At 31.5% G+C, this 16,411-nt stretch overlaps 2 protein-coding genes across 2 annotated transcripts; both read right to left on the reverse strand.

Moving 5' to 3' along the window:
* Positions 1-849: 849 nt before the first annotated feature.
* On the reverse strand, positions 850-5,129 carry LOC132718630 (uncharacterized). The gene is made up of 6 exons (XM_060702351.1): positions 5,002-5,129; positions 4,170-4,257; positions 3,585-3,689; positions 3,142-3,204; positions 2,146-2,305; positions 850-1,502 (listed from the first exon to the last, which is right to left on the reverse strand). The coding sequence occupies exons 2-6, from the start codon at positions 4,239-4,241 to the stop codon at positions 1,333-1,335; spliced, it is 570 nt and encodes a 189-aa protein (XP_060558334.1). The 5' UTR covers positions 4,242-4,257; positions 5,002-5,129; the 3' UTR covers positions 850-1,332.
* Positions 5,130-11,370: 6,241 nt separating this feature from the next.
* LOC132718629 (acetylcholine receptor subunit gamma-like) lies at positions 11,371-13,413 on the reverse strand. The gene is made up of 2 exons (XM_060702350.1): positions 12,943-13,413; positions 11,371-11,512 (listed from the first exon to the last, which is right to left on the reverse strand). Exons 1-2 carry the CDS (start codon positions 13,401-13,403, stop codon positions 11,371-11,373), a joined length of 603 nt encoding a protein of 200 aa, XP_060558333.1. The 5' UTR covers positions 13,404-13,413.
* Positions 13,414-16,411: the final 2,998 nt, after the last annotated feature.

The raw sequence follows: 16,411 nt of genomic DNA on the forward strand, positions 1-16,411 counted from the left end.
AGATTTACGCCAGGAACCTCGTTACATTGTGTAGAAAAACGTAGACCCACAATTAAGACTCTATGTATGACTAATGCGCATTATTATTATTTTTGGACAAACTAAATAACAGCCATGGCAGTTTTTTCTTGAGTAAATGCAGGATTTTAAACGACAGCACAGGACACTGTCGGGATATTGAGAAGTTCACCTACGAGTACTGTACGATAGCTTATTGTAGCGTCTATCGTAACTAGTAAGGATCTAAGGATTAATAAACATTTGAGAATTCAAAACTGATTAGTTTACACATAGTTTACACATAGTTTATTTCAAAGAAGGAATACAAGAGATGAATTATACATTTATGAAAGTAAGTAAGGTACATTAATAAAGGCAATGAGAGCAGAAAACTATACATAGCTTACAGAGATAATCTCCTAAGTTTATACAACAAGTTGTTTACATTATTTGTACTAAAATTTTCGTTTTACGAATACTTTTGGATTTACGTCGATGCTAAAGAATTACACTGCGTATTTATCAGAGTTGGCATAATGAGCTTTTAAGGTGCCATCTTTCTAGCATCTTAATAAGATTATAAAGACATTTATTCAAATAATGATCGATATCATTATAATGATTTCTGCATATTTTTTTGAGTAAAATATTTAAATCACGGAAAATTATTGAAATCTATAAAATTTTGACTAAAAATGTCTATCAATAAGAAAATAAATAAATAATGTATGGGAAGCTGCTTTCCCTATTACGTGTCAATCAAAGATGGTACTTTCTTATAAAGACTGCCATTTTTTTATATTCATATTGTGCCCACCCATTTGTGTAGAGTTTTAATTATAACATATCTACTTTGTGTGAAGTCAATTATGTTTATTTTATATTTACAAAGAGACTATAAAACAATTTTCTAACATCAAATTTGAGCATAGAACGGGTATATCTTTTAAAGCATATTCAGTGTAATGCTACAAAGGGGAAAAACAACAACAATTCTTTGAATATTTTATATAGATAGATACATAGCCTATAATAATGATTCTGAAAGAGATAATATTTAAAAGTGACTTTTGCTTTTTTGATAAAATATATTTCAAAACAAAAATCCATTTCGATTATCCAAATGCAATTGAATAAAAGTTCTAACAAGTCTTGAATGAAAACAAAAAGCAAACCATGAAAACTGCGGCGTCTGTTACACTTAAACAGACAATTATATGCAAAATGAGCTGATATAAAACAAAAGAAAACGAAGTTATAATCTATACAGGTAAGTACTTGCAAAAATCGTTTTTATTAGATGTCAGCTGTGGTTGTTTAAGTAAGTATCTTTCACTTGAAATGGCAATTTATATGACCGCGAATGATTCCGTGGCGTACACAATGGGACTTTAATTCTACACAAGCATTCAACCATCCACGTCTCACACATTTCAGTCCCCACAATGCACAAAAAGTGAACTCAGTGTCTGCACACCTAAAAGCCCTTTTTTGTCTGAGTCCTGAAAATAGGAAGAAACTTTAAATTATGTCGAATGATTAAATCAGAAATGATATCAGTGGACCAAATGTCTTTTATAAAATCATCATTGTACTAAAATAATTTAGTATATTCGTAATTTGCTTTAAAAAATAGTTTTCCTGACTGTACTGGCAATTCTTTCTATCCAACAATATTCAACGATAGACATTTCACATTTCTGGTCTATTTTGGGGTATTTGGAACTTGACCATACAGAATTTAATTGGACGATGATCTCATGAGATATATGATACGATCTTGTAGTATCCATGACAGTAAAATAGAAGTTATAGACCAATTTACTCTTGTATTGACTTTTTTTTATTATAATATATTATCCTATATTAACTATATAATCGATCGCTATATCTGTATCATCGTCGGATACCCACGACCGAACCATTAACATGCATCATTGATTGCATGTTAGGTGACATGTTTATCAATCGTGGGTATCCGACAATGTATCTGTATAGTCGTATCGGATAAATCTCGAATACAAAATTGCTACAGATTTTCTTCTGTCGGCTAATATACATGTATCTTCCCATCCGGTCGTAATAGCAAACAAAGGAAACGAAATTTATGAACACTTTATTGATGTTTAAATTTAATAATCTTACCGTTTTCTGATTCACTCTCATGGTCCATGTCAGGCTTAAGACATTCTGTCGGTTTTACGAAGACAATGTCACGGTTTTTACATTCTGTGAGGTCGGCTGGTATTTTGTCTTGCATGTCTATAGCAGGTATACGTTTGAAACAATGTGGAGGATCATCGTCCTGATTTGATATCAAAGTCAAGTTTTAGAAAAGCATTTTGTTGTTAACTTATTTTGTCAAACAAAGCGCTTCCTTTAAAATGAAGTCATAGTCAATATTGTGTATATTATATAAAAAAAATATATAATTTTTATTGCGACTAAACTCATAGAAATATATATTTGTTAAAAAAATTACAACAGTTAAGAAGTAGAATTGCTTTAGCAAACTTGATATTAAGGTTTTATAAGTGTTCATGATATATAAATCATTGATCATATATATCTAATACAGTTTAAAAAGACCTAATTAATTATATCCAAATCAATATCTTTAAAGCTATTTTTTCGCGTTTTACAAAATGTTTTCTTTGAATCTCGAAAGGAACAACTACAAAATACGCGTATGAAAGAAATACACGTATGAGTGTATATTTTCTTTTGAGCGAATGATGCATGCATAAAATCGTAACCGAAAAGTTGAAAACCTTTATAAAGTAGCAGCATTATAATTTATTCCGGAACATTTTATTCTGTTTACATATATTTTTCCATGTATGTATGTACTATTTCCATGCAGAATTTGCCATAACGATATGATACGTTTGACCTAATTAATCATTAAATGCACAATTTAAATTTGAGAAAATATACATATTATCTACATGCATTTATTTATTTCCTACACTTAATGAGTAGACAGGATAGACATACCACTTGATTGTTCATTTAATACAATATTTATTAGAGGACAAGATAAAAAAAAATACAAATTATAAAGCATACTGTTTATTATATAGTGCATGCCTAATTAATTCTACAATGCACTACTAATATTTGATAAGATATAAATATTACCTTATCGACAAATGGTGAGACGAGACAGATGTTTTCGTCTACAGGTTTTCCAAGTTGATATCCCTGAGGTAATTAAATGTTTACAGTTACTTTCATTATCATTTGTATATGTTTAAGGTAAGGAATACTAGTTATCGTAATTATCGTTACAATACAATGTGACTCGACTGTTACATTAAATATATAATGAGTTAAAATATATAATACTACAGAACATCAAAACTATTATAAACAAATGGTGTGTAGTGATGTAAGTGTTTTTCTTGCTGTGCAAAGTATTATTAAAACCGATTCATATATTTACCACAAATGATATTTTGAGTGTCAATAAACGCCGATATTTTGTTGCCAATGTTTTTAAAAGTAAAGTTTAAAAAATGTAAAGTATAAAAAATGTGTATTCAATTTATCTGTGAAAATTAAAACAATATACAGTTGCTTACCTCATTATCAAAGACATCTATTTCCGTGACTTTTTTGCCAGTAGTCTTGTCTTTAATAATTAAAATCTTCTCATTTCCCTTTTTATGCGACTCGGCTATAAAGAGCTAAAATGAAAATCATTTCATTTACTAAAGTTGCACAATTTCAGGCATATAATGGTTAATTAAATAACATTGTAGACATTTTTGGAGATACCACAAACCAATAATCATGTGCAAATATTTATTCATTTTTAAATAAACTATTATGTTTTATGTCAAATATGAAGATAATTTACGAAAGACGGTGGGGACATTTCAACTTCATGTATTCCCGATTTCATCTTCGTGAATTCACAATCTTACCTTCGTGAATGCATGTTCTTCACACACGGCTTACGAATTCAAGATTTCAACTTCACGCATTCACGATTTCAACTTCAAAAATTCACGATTTCAGCTTCACGAATTCACGATTTCGATTTCACGATGAAGTTTAAATCGTGAATTCGTGAAGTTGAAATTGTGAATTTATGAAGATGAAAATGGGGAATTCATAAAGTTGAAATATCCCGACAAGTCTTTCGTAGATAATAAGCAACTCACACTGTCCTCCTGACAAAGTGAAGAGCACAACATTCCTGCCAGAATTAATGCACCAAATAACTGCATGGTCATTTCGTTTGAAACTTGCCTACAAAAAGATAAATGCATAGATGATCAAAACTATATTCTCATTTTTTAATATATACATTAAAAATTAAACATTCAATTATATATATTATGTGTTATTTTTAAAATGTTATTCTTATTATTCATTGTCCGGCTTCATACTTGAATATGTATTATTAAAGAACTTATATCTAAGAAATGTTTGAGACTTTATAGTACGATATCGTTCTTTACCGTATACCGTATTTCATTTGACCGATGGCAAATAAAGTTAATGAGCAAATGATAATGATAATGATGATGATGATGATGATGATGATGATGATAATAATAATGATGATAATAATAATTATAATAATAATAATAATAATAATATATCATCATCATCATTTTTATTATTATTTTTATTATTATTATTATTATTATATTATTATTATCATTATTATTATTATTATTATTATTATGTGGTGTTAATGATGATAACAATGATGATGATGATGATGATGATGGTGGTGGTAAGCACTTCTAACGTCAATATGCTATCAGTTTCCTGATACAATTTTTATATTGAAATTTTGTTTGTAAATATTGAAGAAGAAATACATAATTTATTATTGTTGAAGCAAACTCTTGTCTTAAATTTCATTTAATTCATTAAAATAATTTCATTTAATTCATTAAAGTTATATTTTATGAAGTAAAACAGCAATGAAAATAAAATAAATTCATACTAAACACTTAAAATTTTACAATATAAAAGACATACCTGTTAACTCTTTAAAGATGATCCTCCGTCGTATTTTGCTAAAGACGTTTCTGCGCATCTTTTTATTGAGTTCCTATTTTTTCTTCCTAATACAGATTAGCCAATCAGGTACAATCAAAGTATTTCTCATGTTCCCCTTTTAAACTGTTCTATGAAATGCCAAAACAAATGCGTAAAAGAACTATTCAAAATATGACATTACTTACTCCTTTAAGTAGAAACATATCAGGAAGAAGAAAGACGTTGTCTTATTTTTTCAATTTTCAATATACATACTTAAATATAGTTTCAAAACTTCTTATGTTCTTACTCTCTTAAAGATATTATCACTTAACGTGGTAATAATTTGTACTCATGTGTTAGCTTAGTTCAAGTTGTATGTCAAAATATATAACACATGTTCTTTTTATTTTTAATTTATAATATAATAACATAAAATATAATAATATAATATGATGATAGTAATAAGAAGAAAGTGTATCAAGTATATTTATATTAAAATGCAGTACGTTTCCATGAGATAATAAGTACATAATTATTAATCTTTCTTTTTCAGACAACTCTTAGATTATACACCAAGGTAAAGAATACCAAATTAACTGTCTAAATACATACACTAAATTAAAAAAAAAACGTCAAAATCAGTTGATAAAAGATGATACTGCCAGTCCACTCTATAGAACAGCTCATTAAAAATAATGAAAAGATTGCACTACCAGCAGCGACTTGTTCAAGCGATTTCCTAGGGAGTGATAGGTTTATCCAGGAGTGATACACTGTGAAAAAAAATCATAAAATTTTTTACTGCACATTCTTTTTTATATTTTTAAAAATCATCATCAACAACAAAAGCAACAACAAAAAAACCCCAAAAAACCCACAACTTTGGAATAAATAATATTGCTTACTTGTACTGTGATGTCATAAGTAGTTTAAATTTTATGAGGAAAACTATTTTAACAATTATGATTGTGCTTATCTAATTTCATATTCTTTATATTTTGTGAAAGTTATGTCACGGACGCTTTTTACAACAAAATGGTAAAATATGGTAAGATACGTATACTGTTCTGTTTAAAACAAAATAAAGTATACTTTTTGCGACGCGGTTTGTTGCTATGAAAAATCGACCGGATGTAATTCTCATGAAGTGAATTGAAGAAAATACACAAATTTAAAGTGAATTGGTCCACAATGGAAAGTTTGTTACATTTAATATACATGTATATATACAAAATAACCCAAAGGTGTTTTCCTCCTTCATTGATCTAAAAAAATGCTTTGACTTTATTGACCGAGAAATGCTACTTTACAAACTATTGCTGCACAAAATTGATGGAAAGGTGTATAACTCAATACGGAATATATATGCAAACTCATTATCATGCATTCGGATCAATAATAAACTTACAGACTGGTTTCAATGTGAAACAGGTGTAAAACAAGGCTGTCCACTGTCGCCTACATTATTTGCAATTTTTGCTAATGACTTAGTAAAAGAAATAAACGATCTGAATATAGGCATTAAAGTAGGTGACACATATGCTTCCATTTTGATGTACGCAGATGATATTGTGTTGCTTGCGGACTCCGAGGAGAAACTTCAGACCATGCTAAACACATTACACAATTGGTGTAAACGCTGGAGGGTTTTAATTAATACCTCGAAATCAAAATGTATGCATTTCAGAAGGGGTAGGGCACAGAAAACAAACTTTGAATTCAAAATTGGTGACAATATACTTGAACTTGTTGACTCATACAAATACTTGGGTGTAATATCAAATTAAATGTCTTAACACATACACTAAGTTAAAAAACGTCAAAATCATTTGAAAAAGAAAATACTGTAAGTCAACTCGATAGAAACGGCTCATTTAAAATAGTGAAGAAAAAATGCATCACTAGCAGCGACTTGTTGCAATGATTTCCTAGCGAGTGTAAGTTTATCTCAACACACTGAAATCTGTAAAAAATATAAATTATATATTGCTCATTCTATTTTATATTTTTAAACATCAATAATAACAACAACAAAAAAGAAAGAATAATACTGCTTAAATGACCGACTGGGGACCGAACGTCTGTGTAACTTGCCAGTAATGATGTGATGTTTTTAGTAAATTTATGTGGGATGCTTTGCTTGAATTTTTTTTAACAATTATGATTGCACGTCCTTTTTATTTTGTGAAAGTTATGTTATGCACGCTTTTTATGACAAAATGGTAAAATATACTGTTCAGTTTAAAACAAAATAAAGGATAGAGCTTTTTAAGATGAGTTCGTTGCTATGAAAAGTCGGCCAGCATACTTCTCATGAAACGAGTTGAAGAAAATACACACTTTTAAAGTGAATTCGCCCTTAATGGAAGGTCTGTTACATTTTGTTTACTACCATAAATAATAATGTTGATTATATTAAATATCATATAAGACAAAACAAACAAGGACATAATTTTGTTGGTAAGTGTAGAATTTATGGTTTGATATGACATATGTATAACAGATAATTCATCATATTAACAATCGTACTAAATCACTTAGAACTATGTCAACTTTTTAAAAAAAATACTAAAAGAATATGCAAATGATACATTTAAATTGTTTGTGTTTAATCAATTTTTGAAATATTTACGGAAAACTGAGCCCATGATAGACAAATCCTCTTTAAACTATGCACCAGACTGTCTATCGCTATTATAGCAAATATATAAGTGTTCGTTTGTCTTAAAGGTGCGTAAATAATATTTTAAAGAAAACTGCCTGAAAACAGAATATTTTTCATTTTCATTTTCAGTTACTGCAGAATTGTTTGATACTGAATGTAGAATGACAGACAGACGGACCAAAACAATATACCCCCGAATCATCTGATACGCGGAGAAAAAACACTTTTGCAGCTAAGGCCTCAAACATTTCATTTCCGAAACTTTATGTGCATTTTATCAAAATTTAAGCGATCTACCTGGTCTTTTCAAAGAAAGCCTGTTAGGTTTGATAAACATTTTGTTTACCGAGTTAATGGACAAACACGCTGTGTAAATCTATGAAAATAGAAAATCCATTTCAGTTGTTCAAAAAAACGGACTTTGGTTAGATAGCACCACACTAAATACTGTATTCCGTTATATACCGGACTGGGCACTTGAATGATTAAATGCAAAAAATCTTGCCTGTTAATCTACCGAAATGCACTTTAATTAAGGCGTTTCTTCACACTGATTTGTATACGAAAATAAATTAAAATATAAGAATCGGCGGAAAAAAGCAATATTTTTCTACTTTGTGTAAATGATTTTTCTAACTGTCTTCCGTAGTCATTTAAACGTATTTAAAAGTTAATATCTACAAAGTGTATTTTCGTTGCTTTACATATATATTATCTGTGATAATGAATAACGAACAAAAAGATAAAAAAAGTATAATATTGTAATACAGTTATCATCTTTGACATACATTCCGGAAGAGCATGGAATTTTGTGTTAATACATGTCAAAAAGGCTCTCCGAATTCTATCAGGAAACTATATTTCAAAAATTCAAAATCGTGCCTGCTGAGTGTCATCCAGAACTAAGATTTGATTAAATAGTTCATCCAGATTGTTATACGAAATATCGGGATGTATTATGGTATGGCTTTGTCAGTCCGTCTGTCCACCTGTTCCTTCTTACATGAGAATACTTATGTGCCTGCAGGAACAAAAGGGAACTGCACTTTCTCTTTGATACTAATCATGATTCATCCCATCTGCTTTTATGTAACTTTTTTCTTTAATAGGACAAAAAGAACAAATGGGAATAACAATGGAGTAGCCACAAATATACTGTCTTGCTAGAACATCCGTCAGTCTGTCCGTAGACAATTAGTTTCCGCGGGAAAACTTTTGAAGGATTTCAATGATTGTGTTTAAATTAGGCATGCATGTATGTTTATTAAAAAATAGATGAAGTTCGATTTTCGTTGCAGTCAACATAAAATTGACAGAGTATTGTCCCTTACTTAGCATTTTTTCCGCGAAATTATTGATTTCCAAAGGCTAACAATCAACAAACATTGTATTATTGAAAAAGTAATGCCCTTTTCCGCAGGATTATAATGATTATGTTTATATTTGGCATACATGTAGGTTATGTCAAAACGCGGGACAAATTTGATATTGTCAGCTATCAATTCATTATAAAATGAATAATTCCCTTTATGTAATAGAGAATGCAACTACCTGCGTATGTTGCCCAACCTCAGCGGAGCTCTTGTTTTTTAAAATGTTTTGAACTTTCGAGTTTTCTTCTTACTTTTGATATACAAACATAGAATTAATAAGAGCAAATTAAATATCAACACAGCAGAATACTGTAAGACTTTCGAGTCGCAAAATATATATTTGAGTAGGATATAGCACTCTTTGACATATTAAAATTCGAAAAAATGACGTACGTCTGCCTTGCTTTGGCCATCCCTTTACATCACAGTTATAATTTTCTAGAGTTATTCTGAGACGCAAACACATTTTATGTGGAATTCTATGTCGACGCAGTACAGTACGTTGATGTGTATTGTCATACATGTATGCAGGTTGTACCAGGACGTATTTGCGTTGTCATATATACGCGAGACAGTGCAAGCTACGTGGTATAGAGCCTATGTCACCATGTAATCTAAACTTCTGTTATTTGTTTTTATCTCATTTAAATCTTAGCCGTTATATTTCTGTACCGATAGTCCTGTTGACCTAGGGTAAAACGAAGAATGCTCTCTGTACCATTTTGCTATTTGCTAAATTGTGGCCGTAACTTTTGACACTGTCGTTACCTAGGACATCTGTATTGTCAAAAAGCATTTCCTTTGACCTCTCTTGAAAAACACGGACTTTGCCACCATTTCAATCCGGGTAGACTTCGAAGACATCTTTGAATTTACTAAAAGAAGATATTTCTGAGAATTGCGTTTAATATAGGCGTATTAGATTAAAAGATCAGGTATGCGCCATGGCAGTCTTTGTTAATCGTATGAGTATGCACGTTGATGCAGTAATAAAAACAAGGACACGTCAATGAACGCTTCAACGCAGGATTTGTACTACGTAAATTTACGTCAGAAACGACATTACGTTGTGTAGAAAACGAAGACCCACAATTAAGATTCTATGTATGACTAATGCGCAGTATTATTATTATTATTATTGGACATGCTAAAAAACAGGCATGGCAAATTTTTTCTTAGGTGAATGCAATACTTTAAACGACAGCGCAGGGCACTGTCGGGATTTTCAGAAGCGCACCTTACGAGTACTGTGACGATAGCCTGTGATAGCGTCCATCGTAACTAGGAAGGATCTAAGGATTAATAAACATGTGAGAATTCAAAACTGATTAGTTTACACATAGTTAACACATAGTTTACACATAGTTTATTTCAAACAAGGAATACAATAGATTATTATTATTATATACCAAACTTCTTAAGCACTTTTTTCATGCACATTGACACGTTCAAAAGTACTGTACAGTTAAACGAAATAAATAATACAATAATAAAAAAAATAATAATACAATAGATGAATTATACATTTATAAAAGTAAGGTACATGAATAAAGGCAATGAGAGCAGAAAACTATACAGAGCATACAAAGATAATCTCCTAAGTTTATACAACAAGTTGTTTACATTATTGGTACTAAATTTTTTCATTTTACGAATACTTTTGGATTTAAGTCGATTTTAAAGAATTACAGTGCGTATTTATCATAGTTAGCTATTATCACATAGAATGAAGAGAATAAAGTAGACTAAAGACTGGCTTAACTGGAAAATAAACAATTTTTTAATTTTTATATTAATTTTCCTAATATTTCCTACATTGTCCTAATCTTAAAATTAATTTTTAATAAATGTAACTGCTCGATTTAACTAACCTGTCGATAATATAACAGTCAGTTTATTACAACGGCTATATTCGGCCTTATATCACGAGGTAGCAGATTCGAGTCTTATTTCATTTCCAAAAAATTTAAAAAACAAAACAAAAATGTAGATTAAAAATAATGATTCACAGCAAACTTAGCAAAACATTATCATCAAACCCAACATCGCAACTGATCAAACTAGGGTTAGAATATATGTTGTATTATCTAAGATATGGTAAATATTTATTTTCAGAAAGCAGAACCAAATGCGTATAAATTAACTTACAAATCAAACAACAATTAACACCATTTGAATTAATACGTATTTGACAGGTTAATAAAATCGGACAACACTGTCATATATATAATTTACACGTGACCATCGGCCTCAACGTCAGTGGTCACTTGTGCATAAACAATACATGAATATATCATGTAAGTTATAAGTAAAGAAATGAAACAAAATCTATTCAAATGCAAGTCCGACATCTTTCCACGTCACTTCCTGTGCGTCACTGTCGTCTTCATCGTCTTGGTCTGTGTCGGATAGTTTCATTTCTTTTACCGGGGTAACATTTTCTAATGGTGCAACTTCCCCTTTCTTTTTCCTACAAATGAAAGCCTTTTCTTATAAAAGACGGAATGTTGCCTTCCCTCTCGTAGATCTGCAAAGACAATATGCTCATGATCATAATTGCTCCACTGTATGCAAGGAGGAACAGCATATAAAAGAATAGGTAGGCTACAGGATCGGAACTTGCCGGAACTATTCCGTTAACCATCGTCATAAAAACGACGAACGCAAGGAACGCTGTAACTGCAACGGAAGTTCTTTCTCCTGCGGACGCTGGTATCAGGAAAACGAAACAATTTAATGAACCGACGAGAAAGACCGGGATGATCACGTAGACGATCATGAATGTGTCACGCCTCTCGATGTAGACGTCGAAACGAAGTACAGAATTGTTGCCACGAGGTGGGTAAGAAATAGTGTGTTTTGAGATTTGCCATAATCTGTTGCGATGGTAATAGTCAAAGGCAATTTCATTTCGATCAGAATTCAAAATCATTTCATCCTTAGAGAAAGCCCATGCTGAAATGAAAAAATTAGTATTATTAGCTAAGTATTTATAATTTATCAATAAAAAAACATTTGCACGTTTTCAAAAGGTGTCAGAAATAGCTACATGTATATTCTGAAGAAAGAAATATTAATCACATCTTTTATATACGAGGACTGTCCCATAAAGTCGTGGCAATGTCTGTAACACAAAATTATAACAAAAAAGAGAAAATAAGAATCCCTAAAGAAAGCCCAACACGTCAAAATTAAAAATATGGCAGGCTCGGTTTGATTGAGCCTGTTCATGGACAGTATTGTCAAGTGATAACTACCGTCCACGCCCCCTAGCACAGGCTTAAGCAGAAATTCAACATTTAAACATGAAATGGTAAAATTTTGAATTTAGAAACATCCGCAGATGTGTTCATACGGCGGTTATCATGGAACCTTCAATGTTACACAATAGTGCCATTCCATGAAAAACGGCGTATGGTCCCCAAGTAATAAAAAAGCTTGTGCCCTAAACGAGAAAACAATGGGCGGAACTAAACAAAATGGAATTTTGAAAGGGGATCAGAGGTTACGAAGCCTGCATATCCAAAGCTAAAACGTCAAAAGACAAGTTTAAAGTTCTTCGTATTAAATTTTGTCAATATTTAACTAAACAGTTGCATTATTCTTTTTGATGTGATTTTATTTTGAAATATTATTGCACGACTCGACTTTGCGTTGAAAAGCAACTTAATGTACCGGTCGAAAATAAGTAAAAAGTAACTTAATCAACCACTGACTTTCTGCTTCCGTGAAATTAAAGACGCACACCCCTGTTCAGAGTAAACTGATAAATGGTTTATATTTGGAAAGCAAACGACCTAACGTCAACGTCTCAACTAAAATATGAAAATTAAATGTACAAACATACCTGAAAAATCAATTTTGCATTTCTGGACGTCGAACGGAAAGTACAGAACATACACAGAGCACAAAAGGTACAAAAGTTGAGCCGGTTTCCACGTGACAACCCCATCCGACGTCACACGAACATACTGCTCATTCTCTACTTCAAATAAATCGTAAGCATTCAGGATGTAAACTTGTGGCGTCCATATTTTGCTTGGCGGGAACATCATCGAGGTAAGACCGCCATACTTGGAGCTGTCCCAGACTAAACGGCTGTCAACCCAGCTCATCGTTATCATTGACGTCATATCAAGCTCGCCATTGAGCTCGTCGAACCGGTTGATGCTCACTAAGGAAAGTGAAAAATTCACTACCTGTATGACATTTGTTTCTTCAGGTCGGATGTCTTTATTGTAACCTTGCTGTAAGTCATCGTACAGTTGATTCTGATTTGTAATGTTTGCAGCTCTGCATAGAATAAAACTGGTTAAAACAAAAGCCACAACAATATGCTGCAAGAAGTTCAACCCTGTCATTGTAATGTGTCTAATGCGCCGGTAAAAGTTCGAATATTGTTAGAATGCACCATACTGCCTTATATACGCTTGCATTGCTTGAGAATGTAAATAAATGAAATGGAAATGATAAAAGACTGAATACACTAAAATGAAACATTGTTGAAATAACAAAAGCACTCATCAAATTGTAAATATAAGGGTTATATAATTACCTTTAAGTCTATAATTTTGTAAATCTTTCACGCGGCATTCCATGTGACTATAGTTCAGACATTGTGACGTAGTTTAGTTATTAGGCCCAGTATTTGAAAAATACAGCGTCCAGCATGTTCGAAGAAATTTACTATAATGATATTGACGTATCATTTATTTAGTTATATTTGTAAATCTGTGTAAATACAAAATCCATTTGAGCAATATTTCCATTCTTTCATAGACGGAAGTAAACTAACTTTAAGTAAACTAGTTTATTTTCATGGCACTGATTGCCGACTTTCTGTAACTTCCGATGTCATTAAAACGTTATGTCGTTTCATAACTTCCATTATATAGTTTTTCATTAAATCACGCTCATTCAGTGACCTCCGTGCGTGATTACATAAAAGGTCATGTTTATTGTTGCTTCTAATTCAGCTTGATAATTACATTTATTAAGCATCATAATTATTGAATGAAAATTTGAAATGTTTGATAGAATTATTTTGTGTTTGTTTGTCTATATATTTTCTTTATTTTATTTATCTTTTTATTAAATAGAAATGCATTGTGCTTTAATAAAAAAAAATGTTTTGAGCCAGCAAAGACCTTGTTAGTTCATATTCTAAGTTGATATTAAAGTTCAAACACTTGAAAGTTATATAAAACTGTTTAAAAATCAATATTCTCTACAAGTCGAAAGAAGTACGTAGTTTGAATTTTACTCGGAGAAGGGTCAATGAATATGGGGGTGGGGGATGTCGTTGTTGAGAGCGGTGGCGAGCAGGATGAAACAGGGTGGTAGTGAAATTCATGTGAGCCGCGTCACGACAAAACCAACATAGTGCGTTTGCGACGAGTTTGGATCCAGACCAGCCTGCGCATCCGCGCAGTCTGATCAGGATCCATGCTGTTCGCTTTCCAACCCTATTACAAGTACAGAAACTAATAGCGAAAAGCATCCTCGCAGGCTGGTCTGGATCTATGCTGGTCGCAAACGCACTATGTTGGTTTTGTCGTGACATGGCTCATGTATATATTTGAAATACGCTTGATCATATATATCCTTGCACTTAACAACATTTAAAACATGGAAAGCTGTCAGATACGTTTATTTTAAATATATTTGTTATTTTTATTTTCTTTGTATTGTAACATACTGATGTACTGATACATATAGCCGAGTTGATTTTGATAAAAACATGGAATTTTCATTTATCGTTGTAATTTTAATTCTATTGGTAGATTTTAGTCTTGATTTAGTCTTTAGAAATCTTTGTTCGTTACTGGTTTCTTGCACTTCACGTGGAAGCTATACGAGGTGAAATAAACCGCCTTATAAGAAGTTTTGGTACAGTGTCACAAACCATCGCCTACGAATATGCGAAAATCGTCCAACAGTGAATAAATATTCCCAAATGTCATGAAAAAGATTGGGTCACATTCGAGCGACAACGCTGCCAGTTTGAAATCAACAGTCAGCTTAGGGTAGGCATACGATATTAGATTAATTTTCAATGATACTTTTATTTTGCGACATTGGATTATAACGCACTGCGAGTTTATTAAAGTTTGTGTTTCTTGTGAAATTTAATACATTATCAGGTCTCTCAACTGTTTTCATTAAAAAATTTCAGCATAATCATGCCAAAATTTACACACATGTGAGACTATTAATTTTATACCTGCACACTTATAAGAATTGTTAAGTGTACATTTGTAAAATTGTTTCCAGAGTGATTTCTTTAATTTTCATACTTTGTACACATAATGTACTGTATAAGTAAAATGCAGTAGTCCCATAAAAAGTATTAAATGAGTGTATGTGTAATACAAAACACACTGAACAAAATTATAAATGCTAGTCTCTGGCGAGTATAATATTTATTTATTCTAAGAGTGAAATAAATTTAGTATTGAACATACATAGAGGATATTGTGTGAGAGAAGGTTCATTACCGAATTTATTGAACGTGTTGAATAAAATTATATTATGCGATACTCTGGCATAATATTATTGTATTCAACGAGTTCAATAAATTTAGTAATAAATTTCATGAATCTAATATTCTTTTTATCACATACCAAAAATAAGGATTGTTTAAAGTGAAAAAGAATAACTTTCATCGACGCGCTTATAGTGTAACATTTAGCGCGTCTTTACACAATGTCTATAAACGCAAATGAATTCACGTTAAAATAAACGCACGGCTGTGCAATACCATTTTCAAAGGGTCGCAAAATGATAAACTCATTTAATGTTCAATTTATTAAATATCCAACATGCTGTTCAATTTCCAAAATAAGCTTTCAGATGAAATCGGGGAACCAGGCTAACGGTCAAAGTAAATTGGTCTATAACTGAAAATGTGTATCATCAATAATCAATGTGATAGTTTTAAGTAGCATACCTTAAAACAAACCACCAAATAATTATATGAGCCGCACCATGACAAAACCAACATCAGCATGGATCCAGACCAGCCTGCGCATCCGCGCAGTCTGATCAGGATCCATGCTGTTCGCTATCAGTTTCTCTACTTGTTATAGGGTTTGTAAGCGAACAGCATGGATCTGGTCTGGCTCAGGCTGGTCTGGATCCATGCTGGTCGCAAACGCATTATGTTGGTTTTGTCGTGACGTGGCTCAAATTTATCAATTTATAGCAGATAATTGAATGATGTTATAATTCACTATATAAATGTACTACTTAATCATTCTAGATATCTAGATATATAAACATTTTTATTTCCAGGTATATTTCATAAGAATATGAAAATGATACATTTTGTATGGTTGTTGATTGATATATGAAATACTCGTGGAATGTG

Source organism: Ruditapes philippinarum, unplaced genomic scaffold (genome assembly GCF_026571515.1).
Source record: "Ruditapes philippinarum isolate M1 unplaced genomic scaffold, ASM2657151v2 ctg4532_1_1_1_1, whole genome shotgun sequence".
NCBI lineage: Eukaryota > Metazoa > Mollusca > Bivalvia > Venerida > Veneridae > Ruditapes > Ruditapes philippinarum.

Bases quoted from the DNA above. Each gene is read 5' to 3' on its own strand.
- LOC132718630 (XM_060702351.1), bottom strand. From the start codon at position 4,241: ATGACCATGCAGTTATTTGGTGCATTAATTCTGGCAGGAATGTTGTGC. The intron at 3,690-4,169 runs GTGAGTTGCTTA...TTTTCATTTTAG, and splicing joins CACTTTGTCAGGAGGACAGT to CTCTTTATAGCCGAGTCGCA. The intron at 2,306-3,141 runs GTAATATTTATA...ATATCAAATCAG, and splicing joins TCTCACCATTTGTCGATAAG to GACGATGATCCTCCACATTG.
- LOC132718629 (XM_060702350.1), bottom strand. From the start codon at position 13,403: ATGACAGGGTTGAACTTCTTGCAGCATATTGTTGTGGCTTTTGTTTTA. The intron at 11,513-12,942 runs GTATGTTCTGTA...TTTCATTTGTAG, and splicing joins TTGTACCTTTTGTGCTCTGT to GAAAAAGAAAGGGGAAGTTG.